Raw genomic sequence first — 19,607 nt, 5'->3', positions numbered from 1 at the left:
CCCGCAGCATTTTATTACTTTTCGCAATTCCATTTAAGAGCATCGAATTTTCACTCTTCGCTCTCTGGAGGTGCAAACCCTCCCCTCCCCCTTTCAACCACTCTCTCTTTCCTCGGAGCGTTTTTTAAAATTCTGCGGGAAGGTCAGCGAATTTTTTGTATTTAGCAAACATCGGAACACTCGGCGTTTTTCTGTTTTATGTCCTCAACAATTGAACACGCTGTCAGGCGACGGCGCTCAGCATCCTTTATCCTTTATGCGCCAAGCTACCCCTTTCCATGATGGCCGTGACAATGACAGGCCTTTTGCCAAAATGTAGCGTTTATAGCGTTTTCAAATCACAGAATTTCCAACAAAAATAATGCGAATAAAGGGTTGATGTGAGTCCAGCAGCGATGCCCTGCTGCTCAGCGTTCATATACCATGTTTTCCGATACATGTATATAACTCGTTTGCACTGGCAGGACTTCTCTCGTCAAGATCTCGGCTCTGAAATCAACTTGCTGGACAACCAAAGGCGACTTCTTAATCACGAGCACGTGCTGCTGGAGAGGATGGACTGACAACAAGAACCAAAACAAAGGGAAATCCTGTCCGGCGACGGTCAAGCGGTCACTTTGCCCGCCGAGGGGTTAACTTTCGTTGGACACGCGTCACCGGAATTTCCACAAAAACACACAATGAAAATCCATCAAAATGGTCTGTGGTCAAGGGCGGGCACTAAAACGATTAAGGAAAACTGGTTTTCCCGGAAAAACGCCTGGAAAATGTGTGAAAATGGTGAAAGCAACAGCCTACGCTATAATTAAGCGGTTAAGCACCAACAATTTAAAGTCACATTGTTGGGGGTTTTTAAAGCGGTTTTTACCGACAATAAATAATGAGGTATTGTTTTGTTATGATTGCGTTATAAATACTGTTCTGGAATTTAAATAAAATTTAACAGTATTTAATAATATGTAATAATGTTTTTAGGAATATACAGTAGAATCCTGTTTTAAAGACTCCGCTTATAGTGTCCGTCCGGGTTGTGCGTCGAAAACTCGATGGTTTGGTTGGTCCCCATACAAAGTTATATGAAAGGGCCTCCGCTTAGAGCGTTTCCGCTTTTAGCGACAAACCGCTTATAAGAATGAAATTTTTCAAGAAAATTGAAAAATTTAACCGGATATTGCGTCGTGCCGGAAAAAATACAGTGCCATAGTTCCAAATTTAAGCATCAAAACACGCTGTTAGAAATGTATGTATTTGCCAGTGATCGGCACCCTTGCTTATGTGCGTAGCAGCGACACGAAGGATCTTGCACTGGCACAACTCTGTTAGTTTTAGCTGTCGCCTTAACAACGCTGCTGCGAGAGAGGGAGAGTCGAAGTGCAATGCCGACGTCACACTGTGTGTGCAGACCTCATAGTCTATTCCATGAGATGTGCCGTTATATTTTTAGTTTTTTCTGTTTTTTTCCGAGTAAAACTGAATGTTTTAATTTGCCAAATGCAATATGTGCAATAATAAGCTCATTCAGTTTTCAGTATTTAGAAAAACCTATGTTTTTAAATTTAATTTATTAAATTTTTCATTTTAATTAAAAAATTAATTTGATTTACTTTAAAAACCTATTACAAACACAGCAACCATAAAATAATCAAAAAAAATATTTTTTTTCCTCCTTTTGCTTAGTGCGTCTTCCGGTTATAACGACGAAAAATGGTCGGTCCCTTGAAAGTCGTTATAACCGGATTCTACTGTATATAGTTTTGTTTTAATTGTACATAAAAATAAAAAAGTGTTAGAACTGACGATAAACAGATTTTCAAATGTGATAACAAACATTTATTAAATATAATTTCGCATTTGTACTAATATTTTACATAGAGTATGCCTAGATACTATTTCAATTTTCTGGAGTAATTACTTTGAGGTCAGCAATATGTAAATAAAGAGTTTCTATAATTAGGCGTTCCCAGGTCAGTTTTTCTGAGGTAATAAAAAGTGCAGTTTTGGATTTCTTGTTTCGCTTTTTCGCAATAAAAAGTTTCTTCTTCGAAATCGATCGACGCCCCTTTACCCCATTGAAACCCTATACACCCATCGATCATGATCTCGCTTCCTTCCGCAAAAAATTCCCACAGTGCGAAAATCGGCGAAGGATTGCGATTGAGATTGAGATTAGGAAAAGGAACGGAGTCGGGCGAAAAAGAAATTTACGAGCGATCGAATAACCGAGGCCCAGGTATCAAAGGGTGCAGAATCCTGCGAGAGGTCCTGAGGCCGGGTTCAAATGTGCCACGTCTTATGATGTCACTGCTGGCGAGGCTGCAGCAGCTACCCCAATCTCCAGATAGTCATCGGGCGTCTTCGCCCTGACCCCGATCCTCGTCGGGTTCACAGTAAATTACGCGCAGAGGTGAAATGCAAACAAAGACGGATCGTCTGGCTTGCCAAAGGTCTGTCTCGAGGTCTCCAACCCTTGCTCGCCGCTTTTCTTTTCTTTTCCCTGTCTTTTCCCCTTTTTCCTTGCGCTCCTTTTTGTGACGAATTTAATGATTTTTGCCTCAAAACTGAAGCGATTTTTCATTGACCCAACGGCGGGGTGAGTTCAGAGTTCGTCTTGGTTTGGCCTGAGTCTCTGTTATGCCAGCTTGAACTGCTAAGTCGTTCACCCGTGAAGAACGGGTCCTAAGGAGAGGTTTCCGGCCCCGACTAAGGCTGCTTTTTGGGTCATTGCCGCATTAAGACGAATTTATGGCAATCGAATGCCAATAGTCATGCAGATTAATGGGAAAGGCTGCCCAAAGGTGAACTACCCAAGTCACGGTCTTTGTTCGATTTTTTATGGGTCAGTCGAAAAGGAATCATGACCTACCATTATCATGATTTAGTTAGCAAACTTTATCATACACAAAATAAATGGTTAATCCATAAAAATGCGTTAAGTATATTTACCTAATGAATAACAATCTTCAGATAAAAATATTTTAAGTAAAGGTCGTTTTTTTTACTTTTTTTGGAGTTATAAGTTTTAGAGGTATTTAATATAAATATTTTAGACAAAGAATATAAACAAATATCAACTTATTGTTTCTTGTATAGGAGCAATAAAAATGTTGTCAAAAAATTAAACATTTTATAAAATATTAAACCATTTGGTTAGCCAAAGGTAATCATGGATGTAGCTTTTTAACATACATCTCATAAAATGTAATATTTTCTCAATAATGAGTTTGCTTTCAATACACCGAAAAACTACCCAAAAAGGTATTTTCACCGACTACAACAGGCATATCTCTACCACAACATCAAACACTTTAACCATCAAAATAAGATTCATCAAAGAGGGGAAATGGTCCAAATTTGAACAGACTTTTCACTCATCCACTGAACATGCAAATGACCGTTTTGCGAGGGTAACAATGCCTTGGATCTTTCAAAACAATTTGATGCTACATTTGTATGCACAATATGGATGGGCAAGGGGGCGAGGAGGAGGAGGTAGGTGAGCTGGAAATCAGGGCCGGAAATTGGGAATTGGGAGTAGACCAGCACGCTGACCCGAAATTATAAAGTTACAATAGCGTCGGCAACCCTTTGCTACCCCCGAACGAATCGAATTACAGGGGCTCTGCCGGACCGAGGACCAAAGACCGTGGACCGACCCCTGGACAACTCCGGGTTTGCCGGGCTTGTTAGCCGCGCCGCCCTTCGGGGTTACGCGCTCATGTGGGTATTCAAATTGCTCGATGCCAGCCCAGGATTTGACCAAGCAAATCCCTTCTAATTTCGATCGGAGAGCCGCGCATGTGCAGCAGATTAAATGTTGGACGCTGTGCAGCTTTCGTTGCACAAACTCGGGCAAACTGGTTTTGGATTTCCTATGCCTATGCTTATTTCTATGCCAGGATGCTGGGCTGTCCATCCATCAAAGGACTTGGACGCTGAGGGGAAAAACAACAAGTCATTTGAAGTTTTAATAGATGCTGCATCCTTTTGTTCGGAAAAGTAGCTAAAACTGGTTCCTAAACCAGACCAACCAACCCTTTTCCCTGGCCGGAAATTTTATTTTAATTTTGTTTCCTTCGATTCGGGCAAGTTTTCCCTGGGAAATGTCTTGTCCTGAGCCTTTTTTTAAGAAATTTACAATTTATTTTGGTAGAGTTTATCTCTTGCCTCTTAATGGGCACTTTGGGTTATGGCGTCTTGAGAGATATTTGGGAAAATAAAAAGGGATTTTAAAATTCATAATCGCGCTGTCAATGAAAGAGCCATAAATTATCAAAGGATATTTTTAATAAAAAAAATATTTAAACGAACTATAAATAGTTTTGGTAGAGTACGGCAGGAGATTAAATCCGAAAAATGCCACGAGCCGGCCACTTAATCAAAAACTCCAGTTCAACCCTTGGCCGCACTTCAACTGACCACTGTCCTCACCCGAACTATCATTGCCATTGTTCCTCATCCTCCCTTTCCTCCGCGGAGAAGGGTCAACATGCGGCACGCGCGAATGGTCAGGAATCTGAATTCTGTGCGATTGCAGCCGACTCATTTAACGGATACGGCAAACAAAGCAAGGATTCCAATTTGCAAAAACATATATTATGCTTTCATTAAGCGGGCTTTGTTATGTAAATTGCAAAGAATCATTTTTCGCTGATAGCTAAAAAAGCACTAACGCACAAAATCGGAATTGAAAAAATGTATTTGTAGACAACCGTTAGGTTGTAACGTAAAGTATTTTAAAATTGCATATATAACTTAAAATTAAACATTGGTTACGCTGGGAAGTTCAAACATTTAATTTTTAAAATATTTTTTACATTTTTCATAAAAGGTCATATAATTTTCACAGAGGTTAGTAACTCAGTTAAAAAGATATTTGCAACGAATACATACATATATAGTATATATTCTTTCTGAGCACCCCAAGGCGAGTTAATATAGCCATGCCTATTTTTTTCTACTACTTATTCATGTACCGTAAACATTAATATCTTGCCATAGCATACAGGCTTACATCTTGATATATTGTCAATTTTTTGTAAGCTTTTTAGTTTTGTTGTAAAATATATCTGTCATAGAACATTCTTAAAACCCATCGTCGGTGGTCCAAAGCTAATATACCCTTGAAGTTACAACTTAAGTGTACTCCAAACTCATCACAAATTTAAAGTAAAAAGATTTTTCCCATTGTTTGTTCAATCCTTACGACGTCAGCGATAAAGTTTAATATTTTTTTCTCATTTGTGTGGTAGCTTTTTAAGGTAGTAGTCCGTCTTATAGGACATAATTTTTAAATTTGTATTATCGTAGCGAATTGCTTAATGTTGAAAATGTAGTAAAGTTTAACAACATCGAAGTTTTGACTATTATTAACAGCTACATGATAAGGTCGTTCAATTTTAGTTGGAAAATAAAAGTCGTTAGAAAACTCGATATTCCAAAAAAGAGGCTTACCGAATTGTGCGAAAAATTGCAAAAAATTGACCGAGTTGCGCTAAAACGCTTTTTGCAAATAAAAAATGAATGTCCGAGTTGCGCGAAAGCCGATTGCGGTAAAAAAAAAACACCCGGAACATTGCGGAACTTATTGAAATTAACAATACCTTTTGCAAGATTTTTACAGCACCCAAGACTTATGCTATATTTTTAATCAAGTCATAAATGAAATTTTTGTTGCATACCTACAAGTGCCTTTTTTTTCAAATGGGTAACCAAAGGAAAGGCAATTTAAAAACGGCGCGCTAAATTTGTTTATTTTGGTATTTTTTATTGAATCTGGTATTTCGACTCCACGCGTTTTAGAAACTTATTAACCACGGTCCCTCTTCATGTGTGTTTCCCGCGAGATGTGATTAATTTTTTAGTTTTTTATGTTTTAAAACATATACCAAGGGGATACACTCATCAAAACGTCATTTAAATGAACAGCTGTGGTGAGTTTTGAATAAGCAATGAATTATTTCCGCGGCTTGTAACTACATTGGTTTTATTTAGATTTCACCATGGACCTGGAAAACAACAATAACACCCAGCTAACCGGCGAACAAACGGATCAATTTGCAAAAAAGAGAAAATCAAGTATTACCGTAAATGACAATGAAGTTGAAGCCAAAAGACTGAAGAAAACTGAACCTGAGGAAACCCGCCCGTCTCCACAGAGCCCAAAGAAACGCCTGCAGCTTATAGAGAAACCCAAGCACAACAAAGATTCTCATTTCATTTATGGTAATTATAAACACTATTACGGCAAACGGATCCTGGACAAGAATTTTCACGACATCCGTTTGGACGTGCTGGCCACCCAGCCGGAGTTGTTCCGTGGCAAACGGCTCCTTGATATTGGCTGCAATTCCGGGCACCTCTCGATCCAGATTGCCAAGACCTTCGAGGTCAAGTCTCTAGTCGGCCTAGACATAGATCGTGGGCTGGTGAAGGATGCACAGACAACAATCACCCATTTGAAGCGAAAGGCGAAGACTGGGCTGGGATTCCCACACAACATGAGGTTCGTGCAGGGAAACTATGTCTTGGAAGACGAGGTACTGCTGGAGATTGAGCGGCCACAGTTCGATGCTATACTCTGCTTGTCCGTCACTAAGTGGATCCATCTTAATTTCTGTGATTCAGGCCTGAAGCAGGCCTTCCGTCGCATGTACCTGCAGCTTAACCCAGGTGGCAAGCTGATCCTTGAGCCGCAGTCTTTTGACGGCTATAAGCGGCGCAAAAAGCTTTCGGTTAGTATTACTTGAAAACAATTAAAGATTTATAATTTTCAGTAACAGCCACAAAAATGCTTTGTAATACCGATATCTCCTTTTTTCAGGAACAAATCCGAGAAAACTACCAGCACATTAAATTTCGACCAGAGCAATTCACCGAATATCTGCTTAGCGAGGAAGTGGGCTTTACAGCAATGGAACTCATGGGCACACCTGAGCACTGCGAAGCCGGATTCAAGCGACCCATTCAGATATTTTCAAAAAAATAGGAAAACAAAATGAAAGATGAATTTTTACTTGGGGAAAATATCCGTACAGACTTTAATAAACATGAACAAAAACAATGAGAGTGTCAGTACTATTTCGTACGTTTTTCTTTACTGGGCGAACTTGGTAACTTCTCCAAGACATCCGGAATCCTTTTCAGTAACTCATCGTGCGTAAGTTTAAAGTCACTGTCTGCCCAAAGAAGTTTCAGTTCCTCCATAACAAGACCAAGTCTTATTTTCTTAAGACCGTGCTCAGCCAAAGTGTTACCCCTAATAGGAAACTCTGGTTTGACCCAGGACTTGAGCTGATTGTAAAGATCCTGTTTGCCTGAGTACTTAAGCAACTGTTCCACGAAATCGCGTTGTATGTACTTCTGCAAACAAAGTTTCTGGAAGTCGCGCAGGGTCGTGTAATCAGTGTCCACCTGAAATTTGGAGTCTTAATTATGAGCCTTTTAAAAGTATTTGAACGTGGGCTTACCTTCTCTCGCTCCTGGGTGATGAACCTAGCAAGGTCCCTTTCGTAGGCGGACAACTTCAGACGCTTGTGCATCGCCATAGCACCTTCTACAGAGTGCAATAGTCCGGCCATGTACAAAATGGGATGGTGCGGCATCTCAAAGTTCTCTAAGGTAGCACAAAGGCGCTTGAATTCTTTTAGATTAGGCTCAACCGGCAAACCAATGTGCGCGAAAAGGTTACATCGATGCATCTCCAGCAGCAATTCGGACCCGTAGTTGCCCACCACTATCTTTTGGAGCTCCATCCAGATGCGCTCTCCACTTATTCTTGCAAGGCCTTCCGCATTGTCCTTTACGGCAGCCAGAGTGGCCTTATCGTGGCTCTTGTCATCCTTTGCAATGCGACCGTAAAAGCGGAAGTAGCGCAGGATGCGAAGGTAATCCTCCTTAATTCGAATGTCTGCTTCGCCCACGAACACCACACGACGCTCCTGCAGATCGTCGTAGCCGTAAAAGTAGTCGTAAACCGTGCCATCGAAGCCCAAAAACATTGAGTTTATCGTCAGATCACGACGGTTAGCATCTAACTGCCAGTTGGTGGTGTACATCACCTCTGCATGGCGTCCATCGGTGCGGATGTCGATGCGAAGCGTGGTTACTTCAAAGTTCTCCTTGTCATTTATGCGAGGAGTTATAGTTCCGTGCTTTTCCCCATTTGCATTTATCATTCGCACCTCTTCCTTCTCAAACATCACTTTCATCTGTTCCGGAGTGGCGGTGGTGGCCAAGTCAATATCCTTTGGTGGAATGTTCATCAGGATATCGCGGACAGCTCCGCCGGCGATACGCAGCTCGTAATCGTACTTCTTGAAGAGACCAATCAGCTCCTTCAGCTCGGCGGTAAATATGCCGTGGAACTCGGGAGTGTCCACTTTTCGGAACGCGGGATTGTCACGCATCCTGGGTGTTTTTCCCAGCTGGGCGATCAACTCAGGGGATGCTTCTCGAGGGCAACTGGTCATGGTTTTTATCCGGCGACACCGCTGGACGTTTAATCCTAGAGAGGCGAACGCACGTGTGGTCAGCTTGAGAAAGCAACGCGGCCCATTCATAGATGGAATACAAATTCTATGATTTCTCTCCGACTTATAAACAACAGATCAGCCGGAAGGTTATATGAAATGTTTTGGAAGCGAGTTTCGTGCCAAGTTGCAATTTGGTCCCAGTAATGCGAAGGTATACTCGACATGTAAATGACGAAAAACTACAGCAAGTAATCGGGACTCAAATTTACTTGAGGTAAGGATATTTTTAAGATGTTTTATATTTATAACGACTCCTAATGCTAACCCATTTTAAAATAAAAGTGACGGATATCTACATAGGTCTACATAGGTATCTCTAGATAAAAAATTCAAATGACTATATAACCTTCAAGTTTTATAAATAACCAACTGAATTGTTATTTTATGATATACTTTATTATTAAAGTCTATACTGGACATAAAACGTAACCCAATTTAACATTAAAAAACACGCAGTAAAATAATTGATTTAAAAAATGTAGGTACTAAACTTAACACAGGGTATTTGTCGGCCGAACTTCACTAACTCGGTAATCGTTCCTGTTGTACGGAACATTTTAATGGTTCGAATCTGGGCACACTAAATGAAACCTGTTACTCTGTTTACGTTCATTTTCGTAAATTTGAATCAATGCCACTGCGATTGCCGTTCGGTCAAGTCAGAAACTTCTTGCAACAAGGACATATAATTCGAAGGATGAGCTCGCAACCAACTGTGTACGTAACCCGCCCAGATGTGGATGACAGCGGCCTGGAGTTGCTGCGCAAGAGGTATGCTTTAATTTACTACCGGCTAATTAACTTCTCACGAATCAATAAAATTTCCAGCTGCCAGGTGAGCACCTGGTACGAGACCTCACCGGTGCCCCGCTCCGAGCTGATCCGCGAGGTTGCCGGAAAAGATGCCCTCTACTGCGCCCTAACGGACAAAGTCGACAAGGAAGTCCTGGATGCTGCTGGTCCCCAGCTGAAGTGTGTGGCCACCATTTCGGTGGGCTATGACCACATCGATGTGGCCGAGTGTAGGAAACGTGGCATTCGCGTCGGCTTCACCCCTGACGTTCTGACGGACGCAACTGCGGAATTAACCCTTGCCCTCCTCCTGGCCACCAACCGCCGTCTGTTCGAGGCCAACAAGCAGGTTTACAACGGCGGCTGGAAGTCGTGGGCCCCAATGTGGATGTGCGGACAGGGTCTGAAAGGATCCAGGGTAGGCCTCTTTGGGTTCGGACGCATAGGTCAAGAGATAGCGGCACGCATCGTGCCCTTCAAGCCGACCGAAATAACCTACACAACCCGCTCACCAAGGCCTAAAGAGGCGGAGTCTGTCAATGCCCGACACGTGGACTTTGACGAGATGCTCTGCCACTCAGACTTTATCGTAGTCTGTTGTGCCCTTACTCCTCAGACCAAGGAAATTTTTAATGCCGCGGCCTTCCAAAAGATGAAATCCAACTGCATCTTTATCAATACGGCGCGAGGTGGAGTCGTCGACCAGAAGGCCTTGTACGATGCCCTGAAGAGCAACCAAATTCAAGCTGCTGGCCTGGACGTCACGACACCGGAGCCATTGCCGCTGGATGACCCTCTCCTCAAACTGGAAAATGTAGTTATTCTTCCCCACATTGGCAGTGCTGACATTGAAACTCGCAAAGAAATGTCCCGCATTACGGCCCGAAATATTCTCGCTGGTTTAGCTGGAAAGGAAATGGAAGCCGAAGTGAAACTCTAAATGTGAAATAACAAAAAGATTGTGTACAACCCTTTCTACGAATGTAAAAATCCTACAAATGTATTTTAACGAAAGTTAAAAACAAATAACTGCGGGAGATATATTTAATAAAATATTAGATTTTGTGGTCTAAGTCAAAATAAAATAAGTAACCTTGAGGATCTGAACTTTAAATATACTTTATAGTTATCAAAAAATAAAATGCAATAAATATTTTACTTCGAAATGATATTGTTGACGTATGGACAGATACATACACTTTTAAATAAATCCTGCTGTTTTTCCTACTTCAATAACTTTGATTTATATTCTCCTATACTTTTCTGACTCACGTCTTCTGTTTAGATGTCAATCCAGAAACCGATGCCAGCAAGGACTTAAATTAATACTATCTATCCATAAGCCTAGTGTCTACGTGACTTGCCCGTATATATAAAGTTGTTGTGTGACAAATTCGTATAGTTATTTCTTCTGGTTAACTAGAACTAACCCTTAACAGCTTACAGGTGAGCATTTTTGATAGAAAGAGCTGGGTTGTACAGATTTCGTGCCAAAACGATTATATTGCACTATATTCGAGAAAATTTATAAAGAAGTCCTGGATGCGGCTGGCTCCCAACTGAAATGTGTGGCAACCTGTTCGGTGGGCTATGAACAAATCGATGTTGAAGAGCGTCGAGCCGGAAAAAAGCTGAAGCTTTCAATGCGCGAAAGGTTAATACGTCTTCATAGAGTTCTGCTGTGCTCTGAGTCCTCAGACTAAGAACTCTCCAAAAGATGAAGCCCAGATGTAGATCAGAAGCCGTAAAGCCGAGACGCGTTCTGGCCACAGGTCTGGATGTGACTAATCCGGAGTCTTTGTTTAAAATCAAGTTTAAAGATGTTATTGTTGTCCCCCACATCGCTAGGGCTGAGAAGAAATCTGCGAAGAAATTGCTCGGATTGCTACACAGAATATTGTTGATGCTCTTTCGGGTGGAAACATGATAGCCGAAGTGAAATTGTAAATATGAACTTTGTCTTATTTAGTAAATGGGAGATGTCTACGGGCAAACAAAACAATTCATTTCAAACTAATCCTCGCCAGGCGGCAGAGGTTGGTTCAAATCACCAGCGATTGGCGGGGGAACAGGCAGGGGAACCAGAGACGTCAGCACGGGTACTGTGGATATAACGCCGATTTCCGACGGATCCTGCACCTCCTTCTTGATGTTTTCGGCGCTGATGTAACCGCCACTTTCATCCTAAAAAAGATAAGTTAATATATTTAACTTGTTAAAATTGTTTGATTATACTAAGAGAAATCGTTATTATCTTTTATATTTAAAGCTGCGCCTAACGTTAACTGTTTTTGCCAAGGGAAAGTGTGCGAAAATATTTAAAAATTAATAATTACCGTAACGAACACATCCACAGACTTTCCGGAGATGATATCGAGAACCTGCTGAGTAATGCCGCTGCCATTCATGGGCTCATCCTGCATGCTCTCTGCGTATTCCGACAAAGCAGGTCTTAGATCAGGGCACTGCTGCAGTGCGTCCACCAGCTGGGCAGGAGGAAGGTGCAGCAGAATCGGCATGGATTGCGGCTTGAGGCGCTGCACTGTCTTGAGAAAGCCCTCCCATATTACCTTCTGCCGCCAGACCTGCTTCATGATCAACCGCTGCAGCAAGTTCATGACAAAGTTGGCGAGGCGCGGGTAGAGAGTAAGGCTCTGGATGGTTGTGCGCATCATTAGAGTTGGCAGTGGGACGACCTCCACCAGCTGCTGCAGGACAGCCATAAGTACCTCCTGAGTATACAGCTCCCTTTCTGCCAAGCACAGCGACGTGGCCTTAACAATGGCCTTCAGGTCACAGACACTCGGGTCAATGGTGTGCAAAGCCACCATTATATCTGTGGGCGATAACGCCATTGTCTGATGCGCGAACTCGGCACCGATGCCAAGCAATCGATTAAAGACCTCCTTGACCACAGCTGGGTTCAGTTTTATTAGCTTAGGGAGAATGGCGATCAGCTCGGTGCGAGATAGTCCACTCAGCACGGGTATCATCACACGCACATCCTTCACTTTGTTCTGGTAGAGATCCCGTACCCGCCGGACAAGATCCTCGTGGGGTGCGGGCACTCGCTCTGTTAGAATGTAAATAATGCGTATCACCAAGGTCTCCATGCCTTTGGGGCAGTCCTCGATCAGTTGCAGTAAAGTGGCATTTTCGACACCCAGTTTCTTTATGGGAATATCAAGGCTTCGCAGGATTGTGCGCTTCAATTCGGCGGAGGTTGACACAAACACTTGACAAATTTTCTCCACGTAAACTAAAGGAACAGAAAATAGTTAATTAGTTACCAAAAAAAAAAAATAAAAAAGCTACGATTAAATATTTACTACTATTAGTTAATTACTGTAAAAGAATACATACCTTCCGGTTTGTACGGCAGAAGGGTAAAGGCCAAACCCAGGCAAACCTTAGCTGTGTCTTCTCGCCAAGCAGACTCTGCGGTTGGACGCCCATACTCCTGTGAGAAAACTGCTGCCGGCGGAGCCTCCTGTTCAACGAATTTAAGCCACTCCAAAGCGAAGTCGTCGATTCGCGCTGGAAGGATTTTGTACACATGGTAAAGACTGACAAGGTGGGACAGTGCTCGATCCCGAAGGTCAGCTCGCTCGTGTACGGAAAAGTTGAGTAGCGCTCGCACAAAGCGATTCTTTCGAGGAGGCCTGAGAACTGCCAGATCCTTTATCAGTTCCAGTCCGTGCTGGGAAAACTCGTCGTCTAGACAAAGCTGAACGAGGTGTCCGATCGAATCTTCCGGCAAAATGGGTGCCTCCAAATAAACGCGACGTATTAATATAATCTTGTCCTTGTGATCGCAACGCTCTCCTATGCCAAAGATAAGCTTATTCAACAGCTCGTTGTAGGCGTGATCGGGTCGGTTCTCGGTTTTTACGTAGGTGTGCCTTGTAAAACCCTGCAACAGAGAGTATTCCTCAAAAAGCCAGGAGAAGGCTAAGTCAACGCGCTGCTTCACATCCTCCAGTATGAATTCCATAATGCTGTAACGCACGTTGTCTGGGAAGGTGGCCGCAATCACAGTGACCAATTTGCGGCGCTTGGAGGAGACGCCGCCTTTAATGCACTGCCGCTCCGAGTTCAGAATGCGACGGACAGCTTCAGTGAGAAACTTCTCCTTCAGGTTGCGTGGCAACGGCTTGGTAATCTCCTGCAGCTTTAAAGTCTTTGCGCGCTCCTTCATCTTTTCTATTACGGTCTGCTCGCCCTTGGCGCGCTCCATGGTCTCTCGCAGCTTTTTTGTGGCCTCCTCCTTACGTTGCAGCTCTTCTTCACTCAGTTTTTGGACCGATATTTCGTCTACTTCCATGGCAGTAGGCGCTACCTCAATAGCTTGCACCTTTTTAACCCTCATTGGAGGCTCCCGACTGAACGTTGCGGCACCTGGGCCGAGTCTCTTCTCTGAAAGCTGCTCGCCAAACATTCTGGAGACGTTGCTCACCTGCTGCTGAATGGACATTTGGCGAATCGGCGAATACTCCTCGAGAAATTTTTGAGGGACTTCAGCGGGCAGGTTGGGCAGGAACTCGACCACCAGACCAACCACCGTCTCGGGATTTCGGAGATGCTCGGCCAGGAATTTTTCGTTGACTCGAGTGGACTTTTGCTTTTGACGCTCCAACTCCTCGGTGTCCAGCTCCATTTCTCGCTGCTGCTGCTCTTGTTGTTCGCTGGCCAAGCGGGCTCTCTTTGCAAGACTTTGTGCGGCATTTTCCAGGATGCGCTTTTGACGGCGAGCCATTTCTTGCTTGTCCATCTTTGGCAAAAGCTTCTGGATCTCGTTTGTCGTAGAGCCCAAATCAACGAGCATACCTCGGATCGTGCCAGAGAACTCGAAAGCTCCGCGATTCTTTAGCAGTGTCTGCAACTGCATCTTGAGACTCTTGCGCACGGAGCTCACCTGCGAGTCGGTGAGGGTTGGCGGTAGGTTAGCGTTTAACTGTTTAAAGGCATCCACGACGGCGCCCATAAACACGGGCCGCATTTTGGCTACCGTGCACAGGCTGCTTGTGCAGGCTATCAAGTTTACTGAAGAAATGTGCGTGGTGCCGTGGAACTGAAGCAAGATGTCGAATATGTTGCTGCCCTCTTCCTGCAGCTTCTGGCGGCGGAACAGCTTGCAGTGGTCGGGAACATCGCCCAGGGAGAAGTCTCCATCACGTTTCAGGCTATCCTCGTCAGCAAAGCTCTGCAGGACAACGACGCCCTCGAGGAACTTGATTGCGTTGGTGCGTATACCATCGTTTTCATTATCGATCATGTCCAGAATCTGGGCCTTGATTAGGCTGAGGATGTTCCACGCTTGTTCCGCACTGTCGCCGGGTTCCATGAGGTTGCACAAGTATTGCAATCCATTTTTGTAGATACTGCCGCAGGCCTGGATCACTCGCTTGATCACTTGGGCCGAGTTATCCCTTAGCAGCATGGACACGATGTTGATAACATGAGGCAGTAGCTCCACCTTCACCTTGCTGAAATGGTGAATATATTTTTGATAAGAGTTAACACTACTTAAAAGCGGTATTCGTACCAAACTTGCTCCACAAAGGCGACTACTTGCTTGCGCACCTCCATGTTTGGGTCATGGGCTAGGGACAGAACCGGTTCCAGAAACTCCTCGGCCAGTTCCACGCAGGACCCGAGGATAGTCTCCTGCACCTTAACTAGCAGTTCGCATTTAGTTGAAGCCGATGCGATGACCAATTCATTGCACCACTCAACCACCTAAGTTGGAGAACATGTAGTACAAAATAGTCAACTTAGGCTCAGTTGAAATAAGTTTCCTACCTTTGCCCTAGCCGTAGCAGTCTTCTCGTCAGTAAAGAGGTTAGCCGTCTCCGAGACAAACTGACTGCGTCCAATGATGCTGTCCATGATCTGTTAAGTCTTTCTGAATCTTATTAAATCTACGGATCTCTCAGGAAGTTTTCAAGAACTGCCGGCACAGATGGCAAGCGGTTATCGTTACATCTGACTAACTATCGAATAATTCTTGGCAGTGATGACAAATTATCAGTATCAAATCTCTTCATTCTTATACATTATTTGCAATTAATGCAAAAATGTTCACCACCAAAGAAAACGTAGATTTCGTATGCTGGGCACGATTTTAGTTTCCGGTGCGCCAAGATTTGAGGACATATTTTGGGCAATTGGCCCAAAATAAATACTTTTTAATAAACAAAATTTTTTGATATCTTTGATTGTTGATTTTTAAGTATTTAGCATTGTTTTCCAATAATCAGTAAATTAAAAGTATTTGCTTTTGGGCCAGAATTTAATTTAAAAATTTAAAGACTGCATTTTCTATATGTAGTATGAAAATGAGCAAATGCAAATATCGTATAGCGCGAATTAAAATCTGGACTTCTTTTTTCCACAACTATCGATAGATGCCAGTACTGCTGCGCTGGCCCAACGATATGAGGGGGTGACTATCGATAGGCCAGAGGCATCGATTTGCTCACATTTCTTGGGTGTTTTAGCGTGAAAAAACGCCTAAATAAACGAATCGGCAGCGTGTCAGGCCAGAAAGTGCAACCAACCGATCGCCGTTCGCGTCGCAGTTGAAGATTGGAGCCGCCGACGTCGTCAAAGGCGCCGAAAAATCGTCGGAGCAGCCGCCAGCCGTCGCAGCAAAGTGTTTACTAGGCTAGGGGTTTAGCGGAGGGGGAGTGCGATTGTGTGTGTGTGTGCGAGCGAGCGTGTGTATGTCTGCGCCAGTGAGTGGGCAGAGGCAGCGGCAGTGGCAGAGGAGCAGCAGCGGATGTAGCTCGTTGCCCGGAACCCGCATTGGATACCACGAAAAGCGAACGTAGACTCACGCAGTCCAACTTGTAGGCGCAAAGGAAATAAACACTGGAAACCGAAGACGAGGCCTTCTGGAACTGGAACTGCAGCAGAAAAGCTCAAGACCCGCAGCCGCGTCGGTGACCGCACCCTAATGTCAAATAGCCAAGCGAATGCCGGCAACAGCGGTAGCGCGGTAGCGGAGGAACCGACCCTTCATCAGCCCCCTTCGGCGGCCGTCCCTGCGAATGCATCCTGCCCAGCAGCGACGCCAACGGCGCAGTCGGCGCAGCAGCAGGCGCCGCAGTCGCAGTCGACGCAGCAGCAGGCGCCCCCGCACATAGTTGGTGCCTCAACAGCTGATGCAGGGACCGGCGTTGCAGTCGGCGTTGGCGTTGGCGTCGGCAGCGAGGGCGTCAATCTGGACTCGTCGCCCCGCGAATCCGGCGACGATTCAGAGGACGAGAGCGAAATTCTTGAGGAGTCGCCATGCGGGCGCTGGCTGAAGCGGCGCGAGGAGGTCGACCAGCGCGATGTGCCCGGAATCGACTGCGTCCATTTGGCTATGGACACCGAGGAGGGCGTCGAGGTCGTGTGGAACGAGGTGCAATATGCCAGCCTGCAGGAACTGAAGTCGCAGGAGGAGAAGATGCGGCAGGTGTTCGACAACCTGCTGCAGCTGGACCACCAGAACATCGTCAAGTTCCATCGCTACTGGACGGATACGCAGCATGCGGAGCGGCCCCGGGTGGTGTTCATCACCGAGTACATGTCGAGCGGGTCGCTGAAACAGTTCCTCAAGCGCACCAAGCGCAACGCCAAGCGGCTGCCGCTGGAGTCATGGCGCCGCTGGTGCACCCAGATCCTGTCCGCGCTCAGCTATTTGCATTCCTGCTCGCCGCCCATCATCCACGGCAACTTAACCTGTGATAGCATCTTCATCCAGCACAATGGCCTGGTCAAGATTGGCTCAGTGGTACCAGACGCGGTCCACTACAGCGTCCGGCGGGGCCGGGAGCGAGAGCGGGAACGCGAGCGGGGCGCCCACTACTTCCAAGCGCCGGAGTACGGCGCCGCCGATCAGCTGACCGCCGCCCTTGACATTTACGCCTTCGGGATGTGCGCCTTGGAGATGGCCGCCCTGGAGATCCAGCCCAGCAACAGCGAATCGACTGCCATCAACGAGGAGACCATCCAGCGCACAATCTTCAGCCTGGAGAACGATCTGCAGCGCGACCTGATACGAAAGTGTCTCAATCCGCAGCCGCAGGACCGGCCCAGCGCCAACGATCTGCTCTTTCACCCACTGCTTTTCGAGGTGAGTAGCCAGTCAAAGCAATTTTCGTGGTCTCAATTGGTCTCCCGCATGATAGGGGGCTTTCTAATCTAATTGCCGCATAAATCTTGCGGACGTTAAGTTCACTTGTGTTTTGTTTCTTAATAAACTTTTGTAAATAAATCTCTTTGCACAAATTTCAAAAGGAAAAGAAAAAGATTTGTCCAGCTATGGTCTTGAAAATGTATTCACTTTTTTTGGACAATCTGATACCAGCTATGGATTTTACCATAACTAATCAAAAGCCGCGTATAAAGTGTTGTTTTCTTTACCGAAAGCTACAATGGTACCTATTTGTGAAATGTATGTCCATATGTAGAAAAGGTGAAAAAGAACCCTAACATACTATATGCTTTTAATACTGATTTATATGCGATTCATAAAAATGTTCAAAATTATTAAATCATTTTTAAAAAAAACCTTAAGAAATGAAATAGGTATTAATGTAATATGTGGCTCTCGCAGGTGCACTCCCTCAAGCTGCTGACTGCTCACTGTTTGGTCTTCTCGCCTGCCAACCGGACTATGTTCTCGGAAACCGCATTCGACGGGCTGATGCAGCGTTACTACCAGCCGGACGTGGTTATGGCCCAGTTACGACTGGCCGGCGGACAGGAACGACAGTATCGGTTGGCGGACGTCTCGGGCGCAGACAAACTGGAGAAGTTTGTCGAGGACGTCAAGTACGGTGTGTATCCGCTTATAACGTACAGCGGCAAGAAGCCGCCCAATTTCCGCTCGCGGGCCGCCTCCCCGGAGCGAGCTGACTCCGTGAAATCGGCCACGCCGGAGCCGGTGGACACGGAGTCGCGGCGCATTGTTAACATGATGTGCAGCGTAAAAATCAAGGAGGACAGCAATGACATAACCATGACAATACTGCTGCGCATGGACGACAAAATGAACCGCCAGCTGACATGTCAGGTAAACGAGAACGATACCGCGGCGGATCTGACCAGCGAACTGGTGCGCCTGGGCTTCGTCCACCTCGATGACCAGGACAAGATCCAGGTGCTGCTAGAGGAGACGCTCAAGGCGGGCGTTATGAGCGACGGCGCCGGTGCCGAGAGCTCTGGTGCGGGGGTGACCACCACGGCGACCATGGCAGCCTTGGAGCAGCTAGAGCGGAACTGGTCTATATCCTCGGATACAGACAAGCAGGGCACTGCCGTTATGTATGTACCGCAGGAGCAGCAGCAGCAACAGCACACGGACGTAGACGTCGACGTGGAGCAGTCGGGCACGACGAGCAATTGAAAGTATCAGCTTAGTATTCAGGGCAGGCCGGCGCGTATTGTTTTTATTATAAAGGGAATTACAGATTACGATTTTATTACTACTATTATTTGTTATTTTTATATATACCTATATATATGTATATGTATGTATTTGAAATAATATTTATGTATGTATGTACCATAAACGATGTTGAACCAGGCTTCCAGGCAAGATAATTCGATGACATAGGAAACACGCTCCACACAAGGGTGGGTCGACTCGAATGAATAAGGCAAAACCAAAAAAAAACCGCAGAAACAAAATCCATGGTCATTTGTCGGCAATCTGGGTCTTAGAAACTATATAACATTAATTGTGTTTTTGATAACGTAGAATGCCAAAAAGCGTATCCGGAAAATGTAGAAAGCAATTGACCGTTCAAAACGTTTATTCTTTGCCTACCAAAAATATGTTAAACCCTATAGTTTCTTTGGCAAACACACTGACCTTATTTTCCGGAGCCACGATTATTAAAACACCGATCCACCTTACCACACACACATTTGAATAAACGCTGCTAACGAGCTTACAAAAATCAAAGCATTCGCTTAGCAAAACTCTGGAATGAGCTCGAATGGAATTCGCAGCTCCCAAAAACTAGACGCGATTCGAATACAAAAATCAAGATACGATCAGTTTTCAAAAATCTTCGGGGTGCCACAACGAAGATGATTTTTTCTAGGACTATATAAAATTTGATAAATTAGTCATGCCGCGACAAGAACGAAACCTAAAACCGCAGTGGAATGTATTTAAATGTATTACAAATATAAACAAATACGCAAGGCCACGAAAAATAATAAATAAATTATTTAACTAAAAACTATATAAACACAAGCAGAGCATGCAACAAAAATAATACACAA

At 44.7% G+C, this 19,607-nt stretch overlaps 5 protein-coding genes across 5 annotated transcripts; 3 read left to right on the top strand and 2 right to left on the bottom strand.

Moving 5' to 3' along the window:
- Positions 1 to 5,815: 5,815 nt before the first annotated feature.
- On the top strand, positions 5,816 to 7,065 carry LOC108090218 (probable RNA methyltransferase CG1239). Its single transcript, XM_017188811.2, has 3 exons — positions 5,816 to 5,930; positions 5,992 to 6,731; positions 6,821 to 7,065. The coding sequence occupies exons 1-3, from the start codon at positions 5,918 to 5,920 to the stop codon at positions 6,983 to 6,985; spliced, it is 918 nt and encodes a 305-aa protein (XP_017044300.1). The 5' UTR covers positions 5,816 to 5,917; the 3' UTR covers positions 6,986 to 7,065.
- On the bottom strand, positions 7,003 to 8,689 carry LOC108090217 (CCA tRNA nucleotidyltransferase 1, mitochondrial). Its single transcript, XM_017188810.2, has 2 exons — positions 7,467 to 8,689; positions 7,003 to 7,410 (listed from the first exon to the last, which is right to left on the bottom strand). Exons 1-2 carry the CDS (start codon positions 8,556 to 8,558, stop codon positions 7,075 to 7,077), a joined length of 1,428 nt encoding a protein of 475 aa, XP_017044299.1. The 5' UTR covers positions 8,559 to 8,689; the 3' UTR covers positions 7,003 to 7,074.
- A 406-nt stretch (positions 8,690 to 9,095) lies between these two features.
- Positions 9,096 to 10,553, top strand: LOC108090188 (glyoxylate reductase/hydroxypyruvate reductase). The gene is made up of 2 exons (XM_017188775.2): positions 9,096 to 9,302; positions 9,360 to 10,553. Exons 1-2 carry the CDS (start codon positions 9,163 to 9,165, stop codon positions 10,261 to 10,263), a joined length of 1,044 nt encoding a protein of 347 aa, XP_017044264.1. The 5' UTR covers positions 9,096 to 9,162; the 3' UTR covers positions 10,264 to 10,553.
- A 706-nt stretch (positions 10,554 to 11,259) lies between these two features.
- On the bottom strand, positions 11,260 to 15,299 carry LOC108090187 (symplekin). The gene is made up of 5 exons (XM_017188774.1): positions 15,126 to 15,299; positions 14,869 to 15,062; positions 12,687 to 14,809; positions 11,660 to 12,582; positions 11,260 to 11,507 (listed from the first exon to the last, which is right to left on the bottom strand). Exons 1-5 carry the CDS (start codon positions 15,210 to 15,212, stop codon positions 11,337 to 11,339), a joined length of 3,498 nt encoding a protein of 1,165 aa, XP_017044263.1. The 5' UTR covers positions 15,213 to 15,299; the 3' UTR covers positions 11,260 to 11,336.
- Positions 15,300 to 15,761: 462 nt separating this feature from the next.
- On the top strand, positions 15,762 to 19,472 carry LOC108090197 (nuclear receptor-binding protein homolog). The gene is made up of 2 exons (XM_017188785.2): positions 15,762 to 17,445; positions 17,929 to 19,472. Exons 1-2 carry the CDS (start codon positions 16,282 to 16,284, stop codon positions 18,718 to 18,720), a joined length of 1,956 nt encoding a protein of 651 aa, XP_017044274.1. The 5' UTR covers positions 15,762 to 16,281; the 3' UTR covers positions 18,721 to 19,472.
- The last annotated feature ends 135 nt before the right edge of the window (positions 19,473 to 19,607 follow it).

Source organism: Drosophila ficusphila, unplaced genomic scaffold (genome assembly GCF_018152265.1).
Source record: "Drosophila ficusphila isolate 14025-0441.05 unplaced genomic scaffold, ASM1815226v1 contig_791, whole genome shotgun sequence".
NCBI lineage: Eukaryota > Metazoa > Arthropoda > Insecta > Diptera > Drosophilidae > Drosophila > Drosophila ficusphila.
The sequence above is the reverse complement of the archived record's forward strand: the minus strand, read 5'-3'. Positions and strand labels throughout refer to the sequence as shown.